The sequence below is a fragment of the Ictalurus punctatus genome, chromosome 2, assembly GCF_001660625.3.
Source record: "Ictalurus punctatus breed USDA103 chromosome 2, Coco_2.0, whole genome shotgun sequence".
NCBI lineage: Eukaryota > Metazoa > Chordata > Actinopteri > Siluriformes > Ictaluridae > Ictalurus > Ictalurus punctatus.
The window spans coordinates 23,585,929-23,613,758 of record NC_030417.2 but is presented as its reverse complement, the minus strand read 5'-3'; the positions used below and the strand labels follow the sequence as shown (position 1 = coordinate 23,613,758).

Genomic DNA, 27,830 nt, shown 5'->3' with positions numbered 1-27,830 from the left:
TTTCTTGTAGTTGGCCACCAGGTTTGCACACATCTCAGGAGGGATTTTGTCCCACTCCTCTTTGCAGATCTTCTCCAAATCATTAAGGTTTCGAGGCTGACGTTTGGCAACTCGAACCTTCAGCTCTCTCCACAGATTTTCTATGGGATTTAGGTCTGGAGACTGCCTAGGTCACTCCAGGACCTTAATGTGCTTCTTCTTGAGCCACTCCTTTGTTGCCTTGGCCGTGTGTTTTGGGTCATTGTCATGCTGGAATACCCATCCACGACCCATTTTCAATGCCCTGTCTGAGGGAAGGAGGTTTTCACCCAAGATTTGACGGTACATGGCTCCGTCCATCGTCCCTTTGATGCGGTGAAGTTGTCCTGTCCCCTTAGCAGAGAAACACCCCCAAAGCATAATGTTTCCACCTCCATGTTTGACGGTGGGGATGGTGTTCCAGGGGTCATAGGCAGCATTCCTCCTCCTCCAAACACGGCGAGTTGAGTTGATGCCAAAGAACTCCATTTTGGTCTCATCTGACCACAACACTTTCACCCAGTTGTCCTCTGAATCATTCAGATGTTCATTGGCAAACTTCAGACGGGCATGTATATGTGCTTTCTTGAGCAGCGGACCTTGCGCGCGCTGCAGGATTTCAGTCCTTCGCGGCGTAGTGTGTTACCAATTGTTTTCTTGGTGACTATGGTCCCAGCTGCCTTGAGATCATTGACAAGATCCTCCCGTGTAGTTCTGGGCTGATTCCTCACTGTTCTCATGATCACTGCAACTCCACGAGGTGAGATCTTGCATGGAGCCCCAGGCCGAGGGAGATTGACAGTTCTTTTGTCCTTCTTCCATTTGCGAATAATCGCACCAACTGTTGTCCCCTTCTCAGCAAGCTGCTTGGCAATGGTCTTGTAGCGCATTCCAGACTTGTGTAGGTCTACAGTCTTGTCCCTGACATCCTTGGAGAGCTCTTTGGTCTTGGCCATGGTGGAGAGTTTGGAATCTGATTGATTGATTGCTTCTGTGGACAGGTGTCTTTTATACAGGTAACAAACTGATATTAGGAGCACTCCCTTTAAGAGTGTGCTCCTAATCTCAGCTCGTTACCTGTATAAAAGACACCTGGGAGCCAGAAATCTTTCTGATTGAGAGGGGGTCAAATACTTTTTTCCCTCATTAAAATGCAAATTAATTTATAAAATTTTTGACGCGTTTTTCTGGATTTTTTTGTTGTTATTCTGTCTCTCACTGTTCAAATACAACTACCATTAAAATTATAGACTGATCATTTCTTTGTCAGTGGGCAAACGTACAAAATCAGCAGGGGATCAAATACTTTTTTCCCTCACTGTACCTACTATAGTAAGATTTAATGTTGCGGAACATCTGCAAAACAAGTTAGCTTCTGTTATCACTTCTGTTATCTCAGCTATAAATCACTCCCTCACCAGCCTGTATTTTTTCTCTGTTGGCGTTAATAAGAATGAAAAAATGCAGCTTGTCATGTTACAGAGAAAGCACAGTCTTCCATACTGAAGACTTCTTTTATGAAAAAAGTACTAAAAGTTACAAGCACTGACAGCCAAGACTCCTTCCGTACAAGAAGAATAAGTGTCTCCTTAGAGAAAAACTTTACCATATCAATAAATTTTACATATATATATGTGTGTGTGTGTGTGTGTGTGTGTGTGTGTGTGTGTGTGTGTGTATCTATACACACACAAATATATGGGGCATGGTGGATTACTGGCTAGCATATTTTCCTCAAACCTCCAGAGACGTGCTATGGGGGTTTCCTCCAGGTACTCCGGTTTCCTCCCCCAGTCCAAAAGCATGCGCTGTAGCCTGTCTTTCTGGATATCTGTATGTGGAACGAGTGCTAATGTGTCACCTAACGTGTCCATCTTTCTTTTTTTTCCCTCTCCTGCTCCTGATCAGAACTTGTATGAGAGCATTAAAAGTGAGCCCTTCAAGATCCCGGAGGATGATGGCAACGACCTGACCCACACATTTTTCAACCCCGACAGAGAAGGCTGGCTGCTTAAGCTAGGTCAGTGGAGAAAGGAGGCTTCCTCACACACTTTCTCTTTCTCAGGTCATTGAGCTCTGTATGTCGGTATGTCGTGTTACTATTCCATCCTCCTCATCACCCTGCCACTCCACAGACAGTGCTATCACACGTAAATTCTCCAGAGAAACACTGGGTTTTCTCACACATTGCGTGGTGTTAGTAAAAACTATGACAAACAACCCCGTTCACTGGCTCATAACCGTGCCATATTTAAGTATTGCTGTATTAAATCACAAATAGAGTATTATGTATAGAAAGATGTCATGAAAGGTCAAATACATACAGTATGCAGTGCTTTTTATTATTAAAATCCTCAAATTGCAATTCTTTCATATTAATCTTGACTCTTAAGGACTCTCGAGGTCTTTTTAAACGCTCTCATAAAACAAGACACTTTTATTCAAGTGCTATTTTTATTCCCCAGGCATCGGGGATGAAGCGTTGGGTTTTGAGTCTTTCCCCACATTGTTCTGTATTTACTCACATGTGTTTTTAATACTTGCCCACCACTCCTCACAACATGTCTGCAATTTTGGTTCTAGATGTGGTCGCGTGTGGCTCGTTTATTGTTAAACGTTGTGTTTCTTTATTCCCTCTGCACCCCCATTCCCCCATCCTTCTGTGTCTGCCTGTCTCTTCTCAAGGAGGTAGGTAACCTCGGAGAGCACTGTTGCTCCATCCCAACTGTCCTTCCTCCTCTCCTCATTTCACCTCCCCCCTTGATCCTTGCATCCCCTCGTCATTTCGAGCTATCTGCATCTCCTCACAGTGGCAATTTAAACCCTGTACCTGTTCTCTAATTGGCTACTGAGGACTGACGAGGCCAGGGGTCACATTGCTGTTTGTCAGCCTACACTTTTGGATTATTGCCTGGTCTGGAACACACACACACACACACACACACACATACACACACACACACACACACACACACACACACATTCTTCCAGCAGTATGTAAGCTCTCTGCAGGCTCATATACTTGCCAGCAGCTCTGGCGTACAAAGTTATTACTCTATCACCCCAATCTCCCGTAGGCAGTGTGGAGAGAGACGTTTTTTCCTACTTTATGAAGATCTATTAGTTACCTAAAAAATAGTACGTGGTGAATATAACAGACGGGGCTTATTTTGAACGCTCATACTTAAACATCTGAGGTGGTCAATGCATGTTAATACACAAATATTAAAAAATGTCTGGTGCATAATTGCAGTACTTCCTCAGAGGAATCCTGATGTATAATAACAGAAAACCAAAAGTAAAAAGTTGAAGTACCATTTGATATTTTGTTTTATATATATATATATATATATATATATATATATATATATATATATATATATATATATATATATATATATTATACACATACATGCACACTACTTAACAATTAATTAAATTTGATTTTATTTGTCAGTCTCCCCACAATTTAGCAAAATTAAGCAAATTCCGCACTATTCGCTTTAAAAAAATTTTACCACAAATTTGGGCCAAGAAGCTGACGTGACATCATCACAAAGCGCATGCAGCCAAAGCCCTCTTCGATTCACGTGCGTCCAACATGAATACAGCTAAAACTTTTTATTTACCAACAAACTGAGAATCACTGAGAAAGACAATACAAAACAATTTTGCGCAATTGCAATTTCGCCAATTAGCAATTTAGCCAACCAGTTTCCTGAAAAAAGCTACAAAAAACTCACAAATTAAAAAAAGAAAGCAACAGCAAAATCAAGCATTTTTGGTCGCAACAATCGCAACAATCACAGAAGTACATGATTTACATGATTTGTATAGCGCTTTTGACAATGGACATTTTCACAAAGCAGCTTTACAGAACTATATAAATTCTGGCTTAGTGGTTATCACATTTGCCTTGCACCTACCGGGTTGGGGGTTCGATTCCCACCTTCACCCTGTGTGTGTGTGGAGCTTGCATGTTCTCCCTGTGCTTTGGGGGTTTCCTCCAGGTACTCCGGTTTCCTCCCTTAGTCCAAAGACATGCGCTGTAGGCTGATTGGTGTTTCTAAACACCAATGTGTGTTTCTAAACACCAATGTGTATGTGATTGTGCCCTTCCATGGGTTGGCACCCCATTCAGGGTGTTCCCCACCTTGTGCCCAGAGTTCCCTACGATAGGCTCCAGGCTCCCAGCAACCCTGTGTCGGATAAGCGGTACAGAAAATGGATGGATGGATATCCCTAATGATAAAAGTGGCAAGGAAAAACTCCTTGAGACGATATGAGAAAGAAACCTTGAGAGGAACCAGACTCAAAAGGGAACCCATCCTCATCTGGGCGACACCGGATAGTGCATTTATAAATAATTCCCATCTATAACTGTGTACTAAATGGTCAAAAAGTGCAATTGTGTAACTAGGAAATTCATGATAGTTTTCACATGAAGTCTATTTTGTTATCAACTGTTCACTGATGGAGACTTGAGTGCAAAACTGTCCTTGGCAGTTGCAGTCCTAAAGCTATCATGGTAATTGTAGTCGTAAGCCATTGTAGCAAAATTGTTCATGTCAATTGCAGTCCAAAGCCATCTTCAAGGTTTCTAAGTTTAGTTCTTTAGACTGTCCATATGAGGCCATCCTCAGCAGCAGCAAGTAGTTTCCAAGTGATGAGAACTCCAACGTAAATAACATTATGTGCAATATTTATATGATAACTATCTTACATTGAAATGGTGTGTTATCCATAAGAGTCGTAAGAGTTAATGAACAGGTATTTGGTTAACCTCTAGTAGAGGGAAAAGGGTTGGGGGATCTTTAACATGCTGTAATCAAGTGTAATATTTGGGGAGTGGTGTTATGGGCACGGTGTGATGCTGAAGCTCTTATACCACAGCAGTTTGCTTTATTATTAAACAACACATCATGCTTTTTAACTGGTTTCACTTAATGTCACGGAACATCCATGAGACAAGTTAGTTCCTGTTAGCGGTTATGTTATAACATCCGTAAACAGTCCCTCCCTTACCACGCTCTCTTTTTCTCTCTCTTAAAAATGAACAAGACCAGGTAAAATCCTCTGTCATGAAGATTCTCCTGTGGCAGAAAACAGATGTTGGACTGTAACAAAGCGCTCACACTGGAGACTACTTCCCTCCACATAACTTTTAAATAAATGTTTCCTTCTTCACTATATCAGTGATTAGAAGGCCTTCTTTGTTGTCAGTTTTAGATTCATTTATTATTAGCCTTAGGTTATGTCCACCTCTTACTATAGAAACAATAACGTATTGGAATAAGTGCATTCATATAATCCTGAGATTTGAATTACATCTGACACTACTGTCACAACACCCGTTATAGAAAAGTCATGACAACTTTCTGACCAATCAGGTTCAGTGGCACTGTAGTATGAAGAAAAATAATGAGCATAAATATCAAACATACAACAAAAGCTTTACTAAATGTCAGCTCGGTATTTCAGGCCGTAGCTCAACTGTAACAGCAGGCGTGAAACTTCCTTCTACTTACTAAACCAGGAAATGATGATGCTCCATACAAGAGCTGCTCTGGGTGTAAAATAAAAGTGGTTGTTACTATGAGCTTCATATCTGACCTGCTGTACCTACCTGCATGGGTGTTAAAGCTGTCTACTCCAGAGACTATTTTAGTCCCAACACACATCTAAATTGTACACCAAGATAGTGCTGCTCTCTACATTAAATATTCACGTATGCTGATGTAGGGCATAAAGCAGTGGTGTCCAGTTTTATCCAGAAAGGGCCGGTGTGGGTTAAAGCAGAAGCCACACCTGAGTGTGCCAAGATCTCACACCTAAGCCATGAGCAATTGATTAAACAGGTGGAATCAGGTGTGGCTTCTGCTTGGTTGGAATGAAAACCTGCACCCACACCGGCCCTTTCCTGATAAGTTTAGACACCCCTGGAATGGACAATACCTGAATAGTTATATTAGTATTTAAATACTGACGGTTCAAACCGAGTACTTGGTTACTCATGTGCATCCCTAATTTGCCTAGGGGATGGAAATTCATTTACGTTAACATGCGAGACAGAAAAGACGCATTGCTGATGTGAGGCACGCAATGCTTCATATATCCTGTTAGTAAATCAGTAAAGAATTGTTTTGTGTGTTATCAAGTCCTTTGGAAAAGTCAGTTTTTAGGCCACTTAAAGTATAAATATAGCCTTTAGCCTCACACCTGGAAAATAAATCCAATCTGAAGTATTCCTCACATGTTGAGTTCCCTGCCCTGTTTCCATGCCCTGTGGTAAATGAACCAGCCGAATCCCGCACGTGAGCATGTATTACCCAACATTAAGTACTGTATTACTTAAATGTGTCATATTAGGCCTCAGGCATCTTCTCTTCCCAGATCCCTGAACTCTGTGCTGGGAAACTTCACCTCCATAACAAAGATCAACATTTATGCATTAAAGGAATACTTCTACAGTACCAAAAAAAACAACAACAACAACAAAAAAAAACACTAACATTGCTAATAATGAATGGAAACTAGTCAGGTGTATTTAGGGTCGTCATGCTTACAGGTCCACATGATCTTTCTTTCAATGTTAGCCATGATGACATTGTTTGTATTCCTTTAATGCGCAACCATTTTTGGATTTGCTTCCACCCAACGCTGCATTGCCACTTCGTCCGTCGTCACTATTAGCAACTCAGCACGTTATGAAAAAACGTTGCAGTTTGCTTTTCCCGTAACAGATTAAGCTCTGTACACTCCCAGGAATCATGACGCACTCAGCAAGGGTTCTCCACATGACTCAGGCTAATGCAATACCAAATGCCTCATTTCTGAGCACAAATGTAGGGATTTATTCACATAATTGTCGAATAACAGACATGATCGGGGAAGAAACTTGATCCTTGCACAGTACACATTTGCAGATTTTCTTAACAAATGTGTTGATTAAAAAAACAAACACCTCTAAGTGTCTGTTATATTATACAGGGTGTCCGAAAAGCTAAATGTTTCCCCAAAAAAATTCATATTTATACTATATATTTTTGTCAGATAGCCATTAAGAATGCCTTTGACAAAAGAATGTATTGAAATCATTCTCATGGCTTGATCGGGAAGCTGTCGCAAGGTTGCGAAGGACTTTAACGGGAAACATGGTGAGCACATTACACACGACACTGCTGCCAAACTTTTAAAAAATTCAAAAAATTCAGTGATGCGGCCCATCTGAGAAGTGGACGTCCTCTTTTGGGGCACCCTGTACTTTCCTAATCATGGCAATGACTAATGATTGTTAACCGCCAAAACAGATGCTGTTTTTATTTGTCCTTCCAGTAGAGACAGCGTCATTGTAAACTGAAGGAGTTAGGACATTGTTGGAGATGGATATAAATGTGCGTCCAAGTGCAGTGTGTGTTAAAAGGATTTCCTCAGTTACATGAACAACCTCATTCATTTGCTCCAGGGTTCCTTCGCCCTGACCTGTAGTGCTGACGTGTTGAGACCATTTCTTTTCTTCTCCCCCCCCATTTCATCTGAACGCCTGAGCACACAACACTGCCCGCTGTTCCATTTCTATGGGCCCCTTTCATACTCGTGACAGTTTTTGGGTCTTTGTGACCAGATATTCCTGCAGCTCTATGCGTAGGTCTCTTAGCAGCCTTCCTGATAAGTTTTTGTGTTGTCCTTTCGTCAGTTTTCATGGGACATTGTTCATTGTTCTTGCCCCATTTTCTCCACTTGTTGATGTTGGCCTTCACGGTGTTCCATGGCAGATCTAATGTTCTGGAAATTCTCTTGTACCCCCTCTCCTGATCGATAGCTTTCAATAATGAGATACCATACATGCTGTTGTAAACGCTTTGCAGAAACAGCTGATCTTTATTTGGGGTTAATCAGAATCATTTCACTCACGGTAGCTGTATGATAATTACTTTTGAACAGGAGTTTGAGTGTGATTGGTTCATTTGTGAACACATCCACATGCCCCATTATAAAAGGGTGTGCACACTTACGCAACCAGGTTATTGTATGTTTTTTTCTTTTCTTTATGAAAGCATCTGTTTGTTTTTCATTTGCTTGCTTTGTCACATTTACAGTGGGAAAAGATCAGACATGATTTATCTTGGTTTCATATTTTTCATCAACATTTAAACCTGCAATTTTAACAGCCCAAACCATGCCTGAAACTCCTGCCTAGTTAACGTCCTACAATTTCCCGGCTCTCTCTTTCTACTAATGGTGAATGTTCCACACCTACCACCTCACCACATCATATATTTAAATTGTATATCTATACGTATTTTCCTCTTCACACCAGTACCAAGAGTAATTCCTTCTGGTTTTAACATCTCTGACCTGAATGAAAAGCATTCAGCACAGATAAACTGCTGAGGAACATGAACATTTCTAGATTTGTTTCTGTGGCCAGGGGTTCAAATGAAATATACCGTACTCCGAGATGTGTATTCTTGCAAAGGATGGTGTACTGCTGCATAATGTAGAAATATTTTATGCACGTACTGTAAAACTTTTTACTTGAGGACCAAAAGTGTTTTACTTTATAAAGGACATACTCATTAAGTGTGCTCTTGTGACCAAATCGTCACTAGTACAAGTCAGAGAAGTTGTTCAGGAGATTTCAGTCATGACTGAACACAACTGTTCTAGATTTAAATAGTAACACACACACACACACACACACACACACACACACACATAATTACATTGGAAATGAAAACTCTTTATTTTGTAGATATAATTAGACAATTAACAATGTAAAATCAAACTTAATTTCTACCTAAATATGTGTTTTATTGCACTGGGACTTGGGATACACTCAAGCATTATGTAAACGACAGTTAGAAAAAGATTTGCCTTGTTATGGTCCACTGATGCTGGCCAATCACAGATCAGTTTGTTCCTGTCTTAGCACAGGTATGTCCAGTATATTTGACTGTGGTTAGTTATGTCACTGTCCTGTGCCCCCCGCCCCCCCACAGGAGGAAGAGTGAAAACCTGGAAAAGGAGGTGGTTCATTTTAACCGACAACTGCCTATACTACTTTGAGTACACAACGGTTCGTAGGTTTCCTTTACAATATGTGTTTGTTCAATGTTACTTTTCTCAATGTCAAAAGTGGTCAGTTTCTGGAGTCAGTTCTAATAAAAGCTTTGTTTTGGTGTGTATTGTGGTCTGTATGTGTCACAGGACAAAGAGCCCCGGGGAATCATCCCTCTGGAGAACCTCAGTATCAGAGAGGTGGATGAGCCCAGGAAGCCGGTGAGTGTCACGTCATAACCACAGATTTGCCCTAGACAGATACCAACAGATGTGAATTTTTATTGTTTGCTTTTTGATTTATTTGATATTGCTATCAATTTTTTAAAAAATGTTGATATGTAAAATTGCAAAGGAAAAACCGAATGACCTGTTTAGAGGTCTAAATGAGACGTAAATGTGTCATGGGTACTTGAGTGTGAAAACAGTCTTTGATTCTTGCAGTACATGTAACGCCTGTAATACCTACAAGTGAACACTATTCTTTCCTACCCAGAACTGTTTTGAACTCTACAACCCCAGCCACAAGGGTCAGGTGATCAAAGCGTGTAAGACTGAGGCCGATGGCCGGGTGGTGGAAGGGAACCATGTGGTCTACAGGATATCGGCCCCCACACCAGAGGAGAAAGAGGAGTGGATCAAATCTATAAAGTAAGAACCCCTGTAACATGACCACCAGTTTCCTGCCTTTAAAATGGATATACTGTAATATAAATGAGTCATTTATATTAATGTTCCTAGTGTCAGTTAAAGTGTGACTGACACAGTGAAGGGATTGCATATGCATGTGACCAGGCTGGTTTTTGGTTTTTTGGCTGGGGGAACAGGATGCAGTCTTGCCTCACACAGTACCCCCCACTGTACCATACTTGTCATGGGTTTTTCCTGCCAGAATCAGTGAGGGGATTAGTCAGTGCGTATAGCACTGTGGTGGAGAGACAGAGAGATCCAGAACAACCAGTAGACCCAGCTCTCACATGCCATCCATTTCAGCTAATCTATCTTCTAATGCTAATGAAGTTCAGTGCATTATTTTCTGCTTAGCAGAGGAGTAGCTCATCCTAACAGGATTTTTGGGCCGTGAAAATTGGAGCGCTCTTTGTAGGGCACTTCTCTGCTCTTCAGGCCAGTTGAAGTGCATCAGGGTGCTTACTGTTTAACACCAGAGCAAAAAAAGCACACTTCCTCAGCCGAATTGATTCCAACTCCGAGCAATCAGAGGGGCGGTGGGTTAACTTCAGAAACCATAGTAACCTAACTAGGTCACTGAACAAACCTTTCTCTCTTGCTCTCTAGTTAAAGTAGGGGTTTGTAGAAATGTGCTTGCATTTCCATATCAAAGATGCTGAAGTCTCTGCTTCCCCTCCCTCTTTGCCCATAATTGATGGCTTCCCTTTTCATCTGTTTCCTCAGAGCCAGCATCAGCAGGGATCCCTTCTACGACATGCTGGCTACCAGGAAACGCCGCATCGCCAACAAGAAGTGATGAGTGTCTCATTGCCTTATGTGAGGCCTTGTGACATCATCAACGTAGGACTGTGTCATGGAGGCTGATTCGCCTCAATTTAAACTCATCGTCCCTTATTTCGGTCTGTTTTCCCTCCATGTATCAGAGCAAAACGTGGGCGCTGTTGTTTACCCTGCACTTGCATGGAGGTCAGCGCGCGCACACAGAGTACAGAGGATTACGGATTGACGGGATTCAACCACGAAATTCCGGTGTGTTCGGACCTCATTCTCTCCCCAGTCACTAAAGCAACACTTTGCTCATGTGATGAGTAAGAACGGAAAGCTGGAGCCAGTTAGGATTACGGAAATGAACTGGCGCCCAGTAGCTGATATATTTATCATCAAGTAAATTTAAGCTCTTAACGTAAGGTATTTCTTTAATGACCAATGAGAGCTATAGCGTACTCCAATCATCCACACATTATATTCTACATTGCCATTTCATTGCAGCTCTAAATGACATAGACTATTATCTCACTATGGTGCTGAACGAGTTTTTGTCTGTGCAATTAGTTCAAGAGAAACAGCATATAAAGCTTGAAATGTTTCAAATATAAATGTGGGAATGCAATTGAACACTATGTGGCAGTGTTAAGTCAGCTGGACTGATTTCTTTAATTTGTTGACAGAGTACTAGAGAAAATACAAGTATGTTTTTGCATCCTTTTAGCTTTCTTTGTAAATGGGCTGGTGCCAGTGAATTTAAACTTTGTGTTTAGTCGTTAGAAATGAGGGTTAAGAGAGACCACAGGGCTAAGACCTGCATTACGGAAATGTGTGACTGAAGTTATTAAGACACTAATGTAACACAGATGTCTGTTTTATGGAGTTTTCTATTGTTTTCACCCCCGGGGGCCTTGAGCCACATGTATCACTCTACTCAGTGTACAAGTGCTGATCTGGGATCAGTCTTCACTCTTGCTTATGACTATATGGACAAGAGTGATCCTAGATCAGTTCTTTACTCTGAGACACTTGATGTAGAGGTTTGACAATGTATTGATGTGTTGTGAATGTTTATCTCTGTTAAAAGCTAACATTTTGCTTGCCTTTATGTTCCCTTTACAAACACAAGTGAATATCTTTTTATATTTATTTTCTCTGTGAAATGTTCGACATGTAATTGCTGATACTATGGACTTAAGTTATGTGTAAATACTGTAAACAGTTGTATTCTTTGTGTATGAGTTACTGCATATAAATCACAACAGCTATGGTTTGGGAAACTCCTTTTGGCAGCTTTATATTGCCATCATGTCGTGATTCAGAATTATTATGATGATGATGTTTCTTATTATTATTATTAAATGTTACTTTATATGTATTTGTAAAATAAGAGCTCTAGCCCAGGGTGGAATATTATCTTCAGCTGCCTTGTGAAGCTGTACATTAATTTTTATATGACTGTAAAAGCTATTGGTCATTACCATAAAACATTCATAAAGCTTTAACCCTGAATCTGATTGAGTGAAAACATTCATTTTGCACAGTCAACAGGAAAGGAAAGTTGCTCTAGAATAAAATCGAAACCAATTCAGACAGTGTGAAAATCAATTTCCAAAACTATTGTACAAAGTACACTTTCTGATGTTTATAAATGTTTACTAAACCAAGTCACATATGGATATGAATAGAAATAATCACCTATAAAAAGCTATAGATGCAAAAATGAGGCTAAATTCATAGTGTTTAAATGTATGACTTTGAAAAGGACACGTCTGCATTTGTTTTGAATTCGTTTCCCTGAAGTTCAGAGTAGTTTTATTTCAGCGTGGAATGAGGGACACTGATATTAGTTCACTTTGTTCCAGGCTTGACTGCCGATCCCTGGGGAGCCCGGATAATTAACATGGTTTTTAAATTGAATTTGACTGCTCAAATATCTGAATTTGTGAACACCGAAAACATCAGTTGCCATCACTATTTTTCTCTGTTTAATATTTGCCTGTTTTTAATAATGACTAAATGTATCACATTAGAGAATCGATTTCATACAGCACTGAAAAAAACACAAACAAACAAATTAAAAACTCTGACCCTCACTCAGCCAGCTTTGAGCTCACCCACAGTGGGCCTCTTTTATCAAGATGGATACAAACAAATTTACTCACATCTTTTGTAGAATCATTTGCCGTATTTAAAAAAACAAAACAAAACTTTTTCAGAAAAAAGCACGTATCATACAAGCGCTCATGAGTTTGTTTACATTTATGAATAAGGACCCTTACTAATGTAAACCCCAACTGGCTTCAAATCATATAAATGGCGATAAGTTACTACAATTTTATATGAGCATTATCTTTGTTGAGTTTAAATAGCTTATTTATTTCAATTGCACGCATAGTTTCCTCCCCCAGTCCAAAGACATGCATGGTAGGCTGATTGGCATGTCCAAAGTGTCTGTAGTGCATGAATGTGTATGTGAGTGTGCCCTGTGAGGGATTGGCATCCTGTCCAGGGTGTACCCCGCCTTGTGCCCGATGCTCCTTGGGATAGGCTCCAGGTTTCTCCATGACCCTGACGGAAGGATAAGCGGTATAGAAGATGGATGGATGGATGGAACTTTGGACATCTAATGGGAATTTTAGTTTGGTGTAGCCTATGAAAATATTTACACACAGCTTTACTAAAGGATAAAGGCCCAGGATTACCTTGTTTCCCTACTCATTTTTAAGATATTACATGTCTGTTGTTCTTTTTGATGTCCTTTCCCTGCTCTTAAATCACACAAAGTGCAATTTAACAGATTTTTCACGGAAACTCATTATGAAGGTGAGCAGATGGAACTGGGGAAGTGAATTCCAGACGCCATACTGTACATTGCAGCTGTTACTCATTACCATCTACAGGTTGGGGTGTCAGGTACATAGTAATATAATAACAATGTAAATAACTTGTGCTTTTTATCTATAGTGTTGTATAAAAACATAAATGTGTACACTGTATACTGTTAAATAATCAATTATAATTACAACTGGTCTTTATGGTTGGTTAGGAATTTTGCCACCAAGAGCAGGCCAGCAGTAACACTTTTCTGCCCCCTGCTGGTGAACAAGAGTTCAGGTTCCGACATCATTATGAAATCAACATATCAACCCCTACAGTCAAATAGTTTAAAAACATGTCTGTGGACCTTTCTTGTGTCTCCACGTTATTTTACAAAGAAAATTCCTCTCCTAAATGACTTCCATACAACCCACCAATACACCCATACACCAAAATACACCCACCTACCAATACACCCATACACCAACCCACCCACCCACCCATACACCCAATTTACATACACCCACCCAGCCATTTATCTCCCTGTCTATCTGTCCACCTTCACATCCGTCCATCTGTCTGCGTTTAGCAGAGTGAAGAGGAGACTTGTCCATACTCAGGGCTCTTGAGCAGGGCTGGGTAGCTGCTGTACATTTGGAGTGAGGCCTCACTGGAGATGTCTGAGGGACTGTGGTGGCGCTGCAGAAACTGAGTCGAGTGCTCGGAGCAGTTGCTGAAACGCTGCCGATAGAAGCTTGTATGAGGCCTGTACAACTCCTCAGCCGTGTAGCGCTTAGTGAACAGGTAGACCGACATGACGCCGGCACTCTGAACAGAAAAGCACAAACAGGTAGCCGTATAAGCATACCCCAGTTACATTTTTTTTTCTCTGTGTTATTTTCTTTAAACCTTTGCTGAGGGAACTTAAACTGTACTTTAATATCAGTATTTTATTACAGTATTCAATTATCATTATCATATGAATGTGTTAAATGATAGATCATTAGTTTATAGTTATATCATTTTAGTATCTATACCTAACTTTTGCTTAAGCTGAAAGGTTTTATAGTGATTTAATTTGATTCAATTTGATTTGTATAGTGCTTTTAGCAATAGATATTGTCACAATGCAGGTTTACAGAAATCCATATACAGAAATAGATCCCTAATGAGCAAGACAGAGGTGACAAACTCCCTGTGAGGACATGAGGAAGAGACCTTGAGAAGGAACCAAACTCAAAAGGGAGCCCACCCTGTTGTGGATGAGGTCGAATAGTGGGATTAAAAATCATGAGAATTTGAGCTATAAAGTATGCACTATAAAGTCAAACAAGTCAGGCCTTCTCACTTGACATAAGTGGCCGATTTCCCGAATGCTCTGAGAGCTGAATGAGCACAAATCCCTACAGCCATATTGCGTTATCTGGTGGAAATCCCTCCCAGAACATTGGTGGTTATTATAACAGCTAAAGTGGACCAACTCGGTGTCAAAAGCCATGGTTTTGGAACGATAAGGTGTCCACACACTTTTGGGCATATAGTGTATATAGAAATTAAAATGTTTTAAATCAGCTCTTCAACACACTGTAACTGGTTTGGGTCCTGTTGGTTGAACATTCAGGAGTAAAAACCTTTATTTATTCAGGAATAAATATGATGGTACAAATTTCCCTAATACTTTGTTAGATTTAATTTACAAAGGAAATAAATTCTAAGATCATATGTGAATTTTATTCTACGCTGTGAGAGTCCTTGGCTGCAAAAAATCTAAGTCATTTCTAAGTCATTAGAAATAATGTGTTAACAATACATAAACATAACAGTACAGCATCCATGATGACAAACGTTTATCTTCATTTATTTAGCTCCATTATGCAGCTTAAACCATGGAATGGGTATGAAATTAAATAACCTTTCTTTCACTATGGAGCTTTGCTCAGAACATTTTTAATTCCAATCATTGGAAATTCGGCTAGGAAATGCAAAGAGCACAGTAATAATGCAGACATGTACCTTTGTCAGTAGGAAGGAGATAGCGGCAAAGGCAAAGGACCAGCCGTATCTATAGCTGAAATAGGCCTCATTACTTTTACTTCTGTTCAACATCTCATCATTGACGCTGGAGATGTAAAGAACAAGACCCACCACCAGAGAAAGGCCTGACAGAGAGACAGAAAAAATGTTATAGGAGAACAATATGGAGAAGACAGAGTAATAGCAAAGCAAATAGTACCTGAGAGGATGAAGAAGATTCCAGAAGCGAAGGCCAGTACTGTGTGGTGAGGGCGAATGTGTCCGATGTTACTGAGCACAAAGCCAATGAACATGAAGAAGAGGCTGACCAGGGGGAAGGGGGTGGCTGTGCGAATCATCTCTGTATAAGGAAAGTGTTGCTATGGAACAAACTTACACCTAAATGGAACAGGGTTCCTACAGCTTAAGGCAAGTTAGATTTAAGACTTTTTAAGACCACTCTGAATGAAATTTAAGACCAACTTTACCATACCAAAATGTGGGATTCCACTGCCTTGGTTCCCATCGTGCTGAGTTTGAAACACTTTCTACACAAAATATACCATGTCACCATGTCTCATACTAGATATGAGAGGGGTATAAATAAGACAGGTTCCAACTGCACTCCCTAAGCAGGTTCTAATCACTGGCACACAATCTTGAACACCTGATTCTAATTTTATGGATTTGAAGGTGTGATAAATGTAGGGTGTACTTACTTTTTCCATGTGACTGATGTTTTTTTGTTAATTTAAATTGTGAAAATTACTACAAAATGCCTATTTTATGTGTCAATTGATAGCGTGTATAAACTTTATTAATAGGCATAGTTTCAAAGAGGATCAAATGCTTGCTTGTCCAAAAATGTCAAAAAAGCCAATAATTTTCATGGGGTGTGCTTATTTTTTCACATTTCACAAGCTGCAGGAGAGGTACAGGTTTCTATAATTCCCACCACAAGAGAGCACTATCTACATAACAAACTGCTACTCATGTTTGCACTACCAAATAGTTTCTGCCTGTAAAACCCCATACATAACTTTCTCTTTAACATACACGATTTAAATGTGTTACTCATGTTACATATCTGGTCAAACAAGCTGTAATGCCAAATAGAAACTTCCTGTTACTATTATGAAACCATTGGGGTAGAGACTTATAATTCAGAGGTTTATTTTTATATAGGCATGAAAGACAGCAAATCAACATTCATGCTTCTTAATTTTATGATGAAAGGCCATAATTATGCCACATCTCATGTTAAACAGCAAAGCTGTGTTAGTCAATTAGCCTGCTCTTTTGTTCAAACCACATAAAACTTATCGTTCCCTTTCAAAGGGAACTTCATGTTGCGTTAGCGGAACACTGTGGGAACACTGTGGGAACACTGTGGGAACACTGTGGGAACACTGTGGGAAGCGCCCTCGCGCATGACCGGTATCTGAAGCTTGTGTAACATCATGTCTAATTTTATAGGCCTGCTGTAATCAGGTGACGTGGCAATTAAGTACGCCACATGATATATAAACGACACCTGTGAACCGCGCTTTCAGCCTTATTATCTTCAGCGAGACTGCATGTTTGTGTAAAGAAACAAAAAGACCCTTTATTTCCTCTCTATCTTTTCTCAAAATCTCTGGACTTTTCTATCCCTTTCAAAAAAGAGAGAGAAAAAAATGAATGAGTGAGAGAGAAAAGTATGAGTGAGAGAATTAAGGATTTGTGGTACGCCTTGCTCCCGTTTCATCATGGGGAGGAGTGCACACTTTCTGTGTGAAGTGTCTAGGGTTGGAGCATGCCACAGCAGCCCTCGAGAGGTTTGACTGTGCCCATTGTGAATGCCTTAGGCAGTTCTGCTCGCGACTCACTCTTTTCTCAGAAGCCAAAGCGCGTTAGGTTTCAAAGCCTCACGGATCTGGGTGGCCGCTGCTGAGCTTGCTTGTGGGTCACTGCAGACAATGGCAATGTTGCAGGCCTACCAAGCAGACCTGCTGAGTGAGCTCGACATACGGCGGCATTCAGCCAGGTCCTTCCCTGTTGTGTCGAGTTCACGACAGCGCTAGTGCGAGGGAGGTGTAGAAGGCAAGTACGGCAGCCTGCCAACCCCCGCAGACAGCCAGGGGAACCGTGTGGCCACAGTCGCAGCCTGCTACTAGGCCTGATCTGAAAATGGTCATAAAGGCCAAGCAGACAAAGAAGGACATATCAGGGGACATGAGGTTGTTAGGGCAATTAGCCCTGAGTGCTACTGTAGGGCCTCCCCTAGCCAAGACTGTCCCAAGTTTTCAGTGTTCTCTGGTCAGCGAGCTGTCACAAGGCAACAAATATCTGATGCTTTCCTTCCAATAGAATGTGGAAAAGTTAACGTCACTTAAAGACTGTCTGGCGGTGTGGAAACTACTGCCAAATGTGTCTCCATGAGTTCTGTCTACCATAGAAAAGGGTTACCAGGTCCAGTTCAGAGCTCAACCTCCCTGGTTCAGAGGTGTGCTCATGACAGTAGTCAGCACAGACTAGAGCCTGACTTGGTGCAGGAATAAAGATCCCTCTTGGACAAAGGGACCATAGAACATGTACCCCGTTCCCTGAGGGAGGGAGTTTTTACAGCCATTATTTCCTGGTTTGCAAAAAATAGAGGAGTATGCGGCCAATTTTAGATCTGGGTCATCTGAACTGTACTCGTCGGACATACAGGTTAAAGATGCTGACGCCCAATCTTATTGTTCCACAGATTCAGTTTGAGGACTGGTTTGTGACAACAGATCTAAAACGCGCATATTTCCACATAGATTTATCGCCCAGACACAGGAAGTTCCTGAGTTTGCATTGGAGGCAACACATACCAAGAACGGGTTCTTCCCTTCGGGCTTGCTTTATCCCCTCGCACCTTCACAAAGTACATGGATGTTATTGTGGCTCCATTGTGACTCCAGGGCATCCATGTACTAAACTACCTGGACGACTCGTTAATTCTAGCTTGATCCAGGGAACTGGTGGTTCAACATCGAGATGTTGTTTTCGCCCACATGAAGAGCTTGGGGTTCAGGTTGAACCTCAGAAAAGCATGAATTCTCCAGCGCAGTGGACAACTTTTCTAGGGGTTATAAGGATTCTATTATGATGAGGGCGTTTCTATCCCCAAAATGCGTAGGGTCAATCCTGTCAACATTGAGCAAGATAAAGCTGGATCTTGGCATCCCTCCAGTCTCTATGGGAGACTGTTAGAGCTTATGGCAGCAGCAGCCAATGTCATACCATTGGGCCTATTACACAGGAGACCATTTCAGTGGTGGCTGAGAAGTTGGGGATTTCATCCAAGGACGAAACCTCTGAGAGTAATCAGGCAGCGATGCCTGCATGCTCTGAGAATTTGTGAGTGTCCCCAGTTTCTAGCCTTGGGTCACACTCCTGGGGTGTCTCCTTAGTGCAAGATGGTAATGACAGACACCTCCCTCACGGGCTGGGGTGCGGTCTTAGACAGGTCTCTGGAGTGGCCCTCATCTGGAGTGGCATATAAATTGCCTAGAAATGTGGGCCATATTTCTAGCGCTAGAATTCTTTCTTCCTCAATTGAGAGATCACCATGTGTTTACAGACAACACAGTGGTGGTCTCATCGACCACCAGAGAGGATTATGTTCGCGCCCCCTGTTCAGGCATACGCAACTTATTCTTCTTTGGGCAGAGGGAAAGTTTTGTCAGTGAGTGCAATGTACATTTTGGGCAACTGGAATGTGGCGACAGACATCATGTTGAGGCAGGGGCTGAGGCCTAGGGATTGGTGGCTCCATCCACAAGTGGTGGAGTCCATGTGCCTGAGGTTTGGCCAAGCGGGAGTGAAGAGACAACACGCTGCCCGCTGTGGTTCACCTTCACTTCTCCCACACAATTAAGGCTGGACGCCATGGTGCACATGTGGCCGAGGTCACATCTGTACGCTTTTCTCCCAATTGCTCTGCTCCCACGAGTTCTAGCGAGAATTAGCCAAGACGGTCTACATCTGCTGCCAGTAGCACCTTATTGGCCAGCTCAAATATGGTTCTCAGAGATAATATCCCTGCTAGACAGCACTCCTTCAGAAATCCCCATCTGCAGGGATCTACTGTCTTAAGCCAGAGGGCTGATTTATCACTCTTGGCCAGAACTATGGAAACTGTGGGTCTGGCCCCTGAGCGGCACCAGCTAAGAGATTCTGGTCTCACAACTGAGGTTGTAGAGACCATGTAGAATGCTAGAACACCATCCACGGCGAAATTATATGCGCTTAAGTGGCAACTTTTGGTCTCATGTTGTGAGGAAGGTCAGCTAGACCTAGCGAACTGTGCAATAGCTACAGTCCTGGAGTTTGTACAAGGACAGTTGTCAGCATGGTTGGCTCCTCCTACAATCAGGGTCTATGTGGCCACCATTTTGGTTAGCCATGCTCCTATTGATGGAGCATCTGTGGGGCAACATCCTCTAACTTCGAAGGATATGCGTGGTGTTAAGCAGCTGAGGCACATCTGCAGACCACACAAACCTTCCTGGAACCTTTCTGTGGTCTTGGAAGGTCTATCAGGTGCTGAATTTGAGCCCTTAGTGTCAGTCTCTGAGAAGCTTCTGATTCTAAAGGTAGCTCTTCTGCCGGCCCTGACATCTCTCAAGCAAGTAGAAGATCTACAAGCTCTCTGTTGCCCCTTCCTGCCTTGACTTTACCCCTGGATTAGCCAAGGCCTTCCTGTATCCCAGGCCAGGTTATATTCCTAAAGTGCCTGAATCTGCTGCCCAGCCAGTAGTGTTGCAGGCTTTCTGCCCTCCTCTGTTCCTCATACCGGAACAAGAGAAATTGCACCAAATGTGCAGTATGGGCTCTCTGTACTTAAGTCCACCAGTCTGGCCAGTGGTATAAGTCATAAGTATAAGGCGGTGTAAGGCGGTGACAGCAGAGATGATGCTGTGTGGAAACAACACATCTCTAATTGGATAGTGGAAGCTATCTCTATCACTTATGAGGTGCGCAGTCTTGCTACGCCTGTGGACATAATAGCTCATTCCACTAGGGGGGTCACCTCCTTGAAGGCTTTGTCCAAAGGGGTATCCTTACAGGATGTGTGTGCTGCTGCGGGGTGGTCTATACCTCACACATTCTTTTGATTTTACAGCCTGGATATACATTCCGGCCCAGGCTCGGGTATCTTGCAGTGACCCTCGGGCTCGGGTCTTTTTGAACAGACCGTACCCTCAGCATGATGGAGTGGGTATTCTCATTCCCATACTGTTCAGTTAATGCAACGTAAAGTTCCCTTTGTAAGGGAACGTCTGGGTGCATGTAACCCCGTTCCCTGAGAAGGGAACGAGATGTTGCATAGTTTTGTCATACTAGGGCATGCCTGTGAATTGCGTCTTCGCTTCAGATAATAGAGGCTGATGGCATGGTTCACAGGTGTCGTTTATATATTACTCGACGCACTTAATTGCCACGTCACCTGATCAAGGCAGGCCTATAAAATTAGGTATGATGTTTCACAAGCTTCAGATACCAGTCACATGAGGGTGCTTCCCACCGCGTTCAGCTAACGCAACATGCCCTTCTCAGGGAAAAGGTTTACGTGCATAACCCCGACGTTTTATCATGTGTCATGTGTACCCTGTGTAATGTGTACTTTAATTGGATGATGTTTGCCTAATCTATTTACTTGTTTCTCCTCCTGAGGTATTCTGGGAAAATAAACTAAGGAGCAAGCTTAGCCAATCTGTGTACCTGCATGATTTTGGGAGATGGTAGGAAACCAGAGAACCTGAAAAAAACCCATGCAAATACGGGGAACATGTGACACTTTGCACAGACCCAAGACCAGGAACACAGTAAACTGGAGCTGTGAGGCAGCAATGCTACCCACTCTGGCACTGTGTCACCCTGTAGTTCACACGTGGATGACGCTAATGATGATGGTGTAAAGGATGTGAGAGCAACACAGGTTTAAATAGATTAGTCCCAATGGACTCTACAACTAGGGAGGAAATCTGTTGTTAAAAGCAATGCTGTAGATGCTGTAGATGGCACAAATTAAAGCTTATTATTTTCTTATTAATTTTTCTTGAAAGAGAGGGAGAGTTTTGCCCCATTCATATCAGGTGGTCCTGAATGTAACCTATCAATTAGGCTAATCAGAATGCACTTAGTAAATACTGTATGTCGTGAGCTGAGAGCATAGGATATATTCCATACATCCAGCAGGATGCTGTAGATGGGTTTAGAAATATAGAAAGGCACTTACTCAGGACACTGACTGTAGATTCACTGGTGAGTTGCACGCTTATAGGCATAAGATACTCTATGGTGAAGCAGCGGCCCATCTCCTCTCCTAGTAGAGATCAAAAATGACAGAGCAAGAGAGAGAGAGAGAGAGAGAGAGAGAGAGAGAGAGAGAGAGAGAGAGAGAGAGAGAGAGAGAGAGATCAATCATATGAGGATGTCAAAACACTGACTCATTGACACTCACACACTCAAAATACATTGAGATTTGCAGGTTCATGATGCTCAAAATGCACTCACAGTGTCATCACATGGAGAATACAGTTAACCAGCACAGTGGTGTTGGTTTTTTAAAATTATTTTTTCTTTTGACATTTTTATGAATAGCTAAAGATAATGGTTCACTTACACTTATAGCCTATGAGTGTGAGATCAGTTAAATAATTGTAGTACCAGTGCTCACCTATAAAACCCATTTGTTCACAGTATGCCATATGTGTGTGTGTGTGCGTGTGTGCGTGTGTGTGTGTGTGTGTGTGTGTGTGTTTGTGTGCATGTGTGTGTTAATCTTGGTACTGTTTATAGCCACAGTATCCATATAGATGACTTCTACTTGCAATTTCATTAGGATATATTTTATATGGCCTAATGATCAGAAGCTCATGAGTTCACACCCCAACACTGCTAAAACTGTACCCATTCTTGAAGCAATCCCTGAACAGGGCTTCGAGTCATGATGCCATAACAGGAAAACTGATACAGAGTCTTACCTTATAGTGTGCTACTTTCTGAACACATGCTTTGACACTCCAATACGCAGCTAACTACTGTTTTCAAAAAATTTTATGAGATGTAAAGAAAAGAACTCCCTCACCTGACAGAAAGCAGAGTTTCCACAGGCCAGAATGTAGATACGTGTGGATGCTGGTGCTCTGGTTGAAAGGCAAGATGACCCCCTCCTCCAGGTAGAGCCAGTAATCAGTGCTAACAGCTATACCCAGCAGGCCCAGGCCACACACTGCGAACACACTGCTCAGCAGGGTCAGCGCTTTTCTGCGACACATACTCATACCACCAACCTCCTGTAGGCAAAAAACCAGATGAAGAATAACAATCATAGTCATATACACTTGACCATGCAAGCAAGAACATATGATTGTTTCTGCCAGGAATATATCTTTCCTTATTTGGTTTTAGTCTGATATTCTCAAACTTTTCCAGCACCCTTTGTATTTTTTTTTTTTTTTTTTTTTGGAAAATCTTTGGGAAACTTGTTATTCTGAATGGCTCCTGGGTGCAGTAACTTCTGAGTCTGAGTCAGACATGACCTTAAATGAGAATGCACGTCTGGAGACTCTATCTCTAAAATGTGCACTTTAATGTCTGGAACATCTCAAGCAAGTTAAGTCTTCATAATGGATGGATGAATGTTTGAGCAATACACAAATACATGTTTAAATTTCATGATACTTTTTTGGCAACATTTCATCCATAGTACAGTGCTTATTCATCAGTTTTGCCCATTCTTTGAGCTCCGCCTCCTCAGGGAGTTGGATTGGCTTAGAAATTTAAAAAACTTTCTGACCCTACATTCACACCCACCCTTAAGCCTTAAGACTTTCTCACTAGTGTCTTCAGACCTGTACCAATCCATACAGGATTTCTGCAGAAAATTCGCAATCAAACAATTGCAAAATCCTGGATGGATTGATATACTCTTGTTAGAGATCATATTTACTAAAACAAAGTAAAAAAAGAAGGAAGTTTACAGCTCTCAGGATGGAGCCAGAATCTGCTTTGTGATGATCTCTTCGTGTACAAGGTATAGCTGCACACATGCTGCCACCCACTCTAGAATACATTTTGTTCACCTTCTACACACCATAAGTACTGCATAAGGTGTAATGTTCACCTTCAAATTACTTCTGACAAGTTCTATTTTGAGCATGCCATGCTTCTGAACATACTGTAGACCTTCTCAATCCATTTCAGTTGCTGAGGTTGAGTTAGGAAGTTGATATGTCTAATCACACAGACTGGGGGAAATGAATGTTTGTCCTTGAGTACTAGTAGTCCACTAATCTGGAATAACTCAGCAAACTAGCTGATGCCCACCATGGTAGCAATCACTCTGGATTGAATATGTTAAGCATTTTCTTATACACAGGCCTCTAATAGTGTTTTGACCTTTTCACACCTGGCTCGTTTTGTTTTCGGGACCTGGTGCGTTTTCTTCCTTGGTTTGGTCCATTTAGACATATATGGGCACGGCAATCGCACTCGATTCCACACCAAAACAACAAACTCTCTGACCCAACAGACCAATCAACCAACCTGTATAGCAATGCATGATGGGAACTGTGTTTTGTAAAAAGCATGTTTGTTTTGCTAATGGCTCACAGCATGAATCACAGTTTAACGTGGACTGAAAATGAGGTAAAATGCCTCATTGAAATTTGGTCTGACAAACATTTTTCTGAATAGTTTTCAAAAATGCATAAAAAACAGAGGTTTACAAGGTGTTTAGCGAGCATGTCAAGGAGATGGGCTTTAATCGCTCTGTGGAACATATAATTAAATAAATTACAATAACTACAGCTAAAAACAAAACCACAGTAAGCTCAAGGAGGAGGTGTCTATCCATCCTAATGGATGAACGCTATGCACATTACACATTACTTTCTACACTTCTTCTACATTGGATTTTTCATTACTATGGTGTTGAACAAAAACGTTCTTTTGTTTTTAACAGCTAAACGCAAAACCTGACGAACAATGTTTGCAGCACTCCTGAGTACTAGCACATTTGATAATACTCAATGTTTATAACACAGGCTGGTTTTACTCTATAATAATGTGAGACTTCTAAATGTAAATGAGATCGTGTGTGTAGTCGTGTGGGAAGTTATTCACTGTTTCAAACAGCCAAAAAGACTGTGAAAATTTGCCTGCATCAGTGGATGAGTCACTTCACTGTACCAGTGGGAGTAGGAGGAACCTTTTTACTGATGGCTTAGACTAATCTACACGTACAGGTGACCTGCAAGTGATGAATCATTCTTGTTTCTTCCAAGGAGCTGCCTCTGCACCTCTGTCTCTCCCTTTCTTTCTTTTTTCACACACATTTTCTTTCCCTTTAGTCTCCAACAGTGATTAGGCATTCAAACTCACTTGCTGTAGTCTTTCTGTCTTTCTCCAGAAGTCCGCCCTTAAATCTAATCAACATATGCACACACACATTTGACAAATAAAATGTCGGATGTCTGGGTCACCAAGTTACAAGGATAATAAAGTGAATAACTAAGATTACAGACAGTATATAGCTTTCTCTTTAAAACATAACATATAGATTTTCTCCAATTTACAGTAATACGTTTTTATTTATTCATTCTAATGTCATACAGTGCCCATTTTTTCTTAAGAATACTAATGCAAAAGTACACAGATAAATCCCCATTATTGAAGTAAAACCTAGTGTAAATGAAGACTGAAAGAGTTTTTCAGTACTGGATATTGTGCTGTACGTCTGTGTGTGTGTGTGTGTGTGCCTGTCTGTCTGTCTGTCTGTCTGTCTCTCTCTCTCTCTCTCTCTCTCTCTCTCTCTCTCTCTCTCTCCCTCTCTCTCAGAGATACCTCTATGGTGTGGTTTCATTTTCACCAGCAGTAGCAGATTAACTGATGTTAATCAGTTCACGCCTTTCATATTTTAACCCATCATTCCATCTAACATTGCATATGTATTCTCCCATGATTTCCACATCTTATGTTCTGATTAAGTTTAAAGGGTTAAACTGTAAGAAAATGCAAAGCACATAAACATTTCTATAGCATACACACAGTACGGAAGACAGTGTTAGTGCTCAAAAAGCCTAAAGTGAGCCCAGAAACCTAAACCATAATTAAAAAAAAAAAAAAAAATTCATTTCAATTAGTGCATTCAGAAATTTTCTTTACTGTATTACCAACATGGGAGAAAATGATATAATCTGTGCATATTGCTCTCCTTTAAACCAATAATAAAAAAAAAAGGTTTCCAACCAAACAAATTTATAAACAGTAAAATACTAGCCAAATGGTATTCTTACTTCTCTACATAACAGTGTGATAAACAGTCATTACTAAGAGAGAGAGAGAGAGAGAGAGAGAGAGAGAGAGAGAGAGAGAGAGATGAGGAGAATATGGATGGAAAACTAACTGTTTAGCAGTCCAGCAGAATTTCGACTCAGCTGTTAAACTTGGGTTTGTTTCAGAAACGAAATGACATTAAAATCCAGCCAAGGAGATTAACTGAGGAGAACATTCATCTTCCTCTTCACCAACAGCGTCCTTCAGTCACACGGTGGCTCACTATCCTGACATGCGGTCTGAGACGAAGCTCTGCAAGCTTTAAAGCCACAGTCACACCAGAACACGCCTCCTAACGCTGCTAACTGCTGAAATGTTACACTACATGGCCATATCCCACCCATATGTGGGTCTTCCCCAAACTGTTGCCACCAATTTGGAAGCACACAATTGTCTAGAATGACTTTGTATGCTTAAACATTAAGATTTCCCTTCTTACTGATGCTTTTGAGAGGCTGGATGAGCACAAAGCCTTCTCAGAAGATTGGAGGCTGTCATATTTACATTTACATTTATTCATTTAGCAGACATTTTTATCCAAAGCAACTTACAAATGAGGAAATACAAGCAAAGCGATATATCATGCAGAGAACAATACAAGTAGTGCTACTATACAATATCTTTAATTGAGTTCTAGAAGAAGCAAAGTGCACAGAATAGAGGTGTAAGTGCCAGAGTAAGTCTTATATATATATATATATATATATATATATCACCAAAAAGGGGACATGGTTTAAATAGCATATTAAAGAAGCACATAAGTGTGTGATGGTCAAATGTCCACATACCCTGCTGAAAAAAAACCCCAATAGAAACCCTCATATAATTTGTAATGGTTTTAATGGTTATAATAATGATGAATTGTATTAGTTTTAATGGAAACTAAAATGGTCCCTGTGGTAATTTATTGCCTTCTATTGGTGGCATGTTATGTCTAGTGGATACCATTAAGGACCAATACCCAGATGAGGATGGGTTCCCTTCTGAGTCTGGTTCCTCTCAAGGTTTCTTCCTCTTAACAGCTTAAGGAGTTTTTCCTTGCCATCGTCGCCACCAGCTTGCTCAATTGGGATAAATTAACACCTTTAATATATATATACCGTGTTGATATTTCTGTAAAGCTGCTTTGAGACAATGTCTATTGTAAAAAGCGCTATACAAATAAATAAATTGAAAATTGATTGAAAATTCAATAATGGTCAGAGTTTTAATCGTTAGCTGGTGGTTTGTAATGGTATTTGAAGTGGAAAGTATTCGAATTTCCATGATGGTTTCTACTGTTTTTATTTTTTTTTTCAGCAGGGTACTTTTAGCTATATAGTGTATTTAACTGTAGCCATAATTAATTGTGGTGCTTTACTGTGGTAAAGGTAATTCTGCCGTGTAAAATTCAGTGCTATATATAGACAATGTTTTGTCCATCAGGAGTCAACCTTGGTTATTTACAGTAGAACTCTGCAGTGGATTAATGCTGCTCACAGTAGGTTTTATTGAAATTAATGTAAAATTGACAAATGAAAAATTTGCTTCACTGATAAAAAAGCTAGTACGTACATACTATATAAATCTCCAGTAACCGGTGAAATGATGTTGGCAGAGCTCTAAAGTCCCAGATTCAATAGTGAGTTCAGGTTACTGTATGTGTGGAGTTTCACACATTCTCCCTGTGACCGTCCGCATAGTACACCTATATTCTTTGATATTAGTCCATTACCAAAAATCATTAGCAGTCTTGGGGTCATAAACGTATACTAGAGTAAGATTAATACAATTTGTGGATGGACAAAAGCTATAGTACATCTGTAGCTCCATTTGCAATGTGTATAAACAGGCTAGTTGTGTCTAATAAAGTGTTTAAAAATCCCAGCAATGCTGTTACACATAATACACTCATACCAGCATCAATCACACACAGTTGTGTCACTGCTGTACCGAGAATAATCCATCACCCAAATAATATCTGCTCGGTGGTGGTTCTGCATTGGTCTTTCCAGTGATGGGCAGAAGGGAGCTGACAAATTTGGCATAGTTACAGACTGGCTAGAAACGGATCTGTCTTATAGGTGTATCTAATCAAGTGGCTACTGAGTGTGTATATTCATGCA

At 41.0% G+C, this 27,830-nt stretch overlaps 2 protein-coding genes across 4 annotated transcripts in view; one reads left to right on the top strand and one right to left on the bottom strand.

Annotated features, from left to right (window-relative positions):
* The window catches only part of cyth3b (cytohesin 3b), a 47,680-nt gene extending 35,635 nt beyond the window's left edge, over positions 1-12,045 (top strand). For both annotated transcript variants that reach the window (XM_017456351.3, XM_017456344.3), the window contains exons 9-13: positions 1,927-2,038; positions 9,021-9,097; positions 9,229-9,300; positions 9,575-9,729; positions 10,492-12,045. In XM_017456351.3, the coding sequence (XP_017311840.1) occupies positions 1,927-2,038; positions 9,021-9,097; positions 9,229-9,300; positions 9,575-9,729; positions 10,492-10,564 (489 nt within the window). In that variant the 3' untranslated portion in view covers positions 10,565-12,045. The remainder of the gene's footprint in view (positions 1-1,926; positions 2,039-9,020; positions 9,098-9,228; positions 9,301-9,574; positions 9,730-10,491) is intronic.
* Positions 12,046-13,864: 1,819 nt separating this feature from the next.
* cacng5b (calcium channel, voltage-dependent, gamma subunit 5b) lies at positions 13,865-25,945 on the bottom strand. Of its 2 annotated transcripts, XM_017486469.3 has the most exons (6): positions 25,796-25,945; positions 22,475-22,682; positions 21,623-21,709; positions 15,587-15,727; positions 15,367-15,512; positions 13,865-14,181 (listed from the first exon to the last, which is right to left on the bottom strand). In XM_017486469.3, the coding sequence occupies exons 2-6, from the start codon at positions 22,668-22,670 to the stop codon at positions 13,939-13,941; spliced, it is 813 nt and encodes a 270-aa protein (XP_017341958.1). In that variant the 5' UTR covers positions 22,671-22,682; positions 25,796-25,945; the 3' UTR covers positions 13,865-13,938. The 2 variants fall into 2 exon arrangements, with proteins under 2 accessions (XP_017341958.1, XP_053530093.1); XM_053674118.1 differs by lacking the exon at positions 25,796-25,945 and having other exon boundaries at positions 22,475-22,715.
* Between the last annotated feature and the right edge of the window lie 1,885 nt (positions 25,946-27,830).

Coding starts and splice junctions, on each gene's coding strand:
- cacng5b (XM_017486469.3), bottom strand. CDS start 22,670: ATGAGTATGTGTCGCAGAAAAGCGCTGACCCTGCTGAGCAGTGTGTTC. Junction 15,728..21,622: donor ATCTACAGTCAGTGTCCTGA/GTAAGTGCCTTT, acceptor TTCCTTATACAG/AGATGATTCGCACAGCCACC. Junction 14,182..15,366: donor TCTCCTTCCTACTGACAAAG/GTACATGTCTGC, acceptor TTTTCTGTTCAG/AGTGCCGGCGTCATGTCGGT.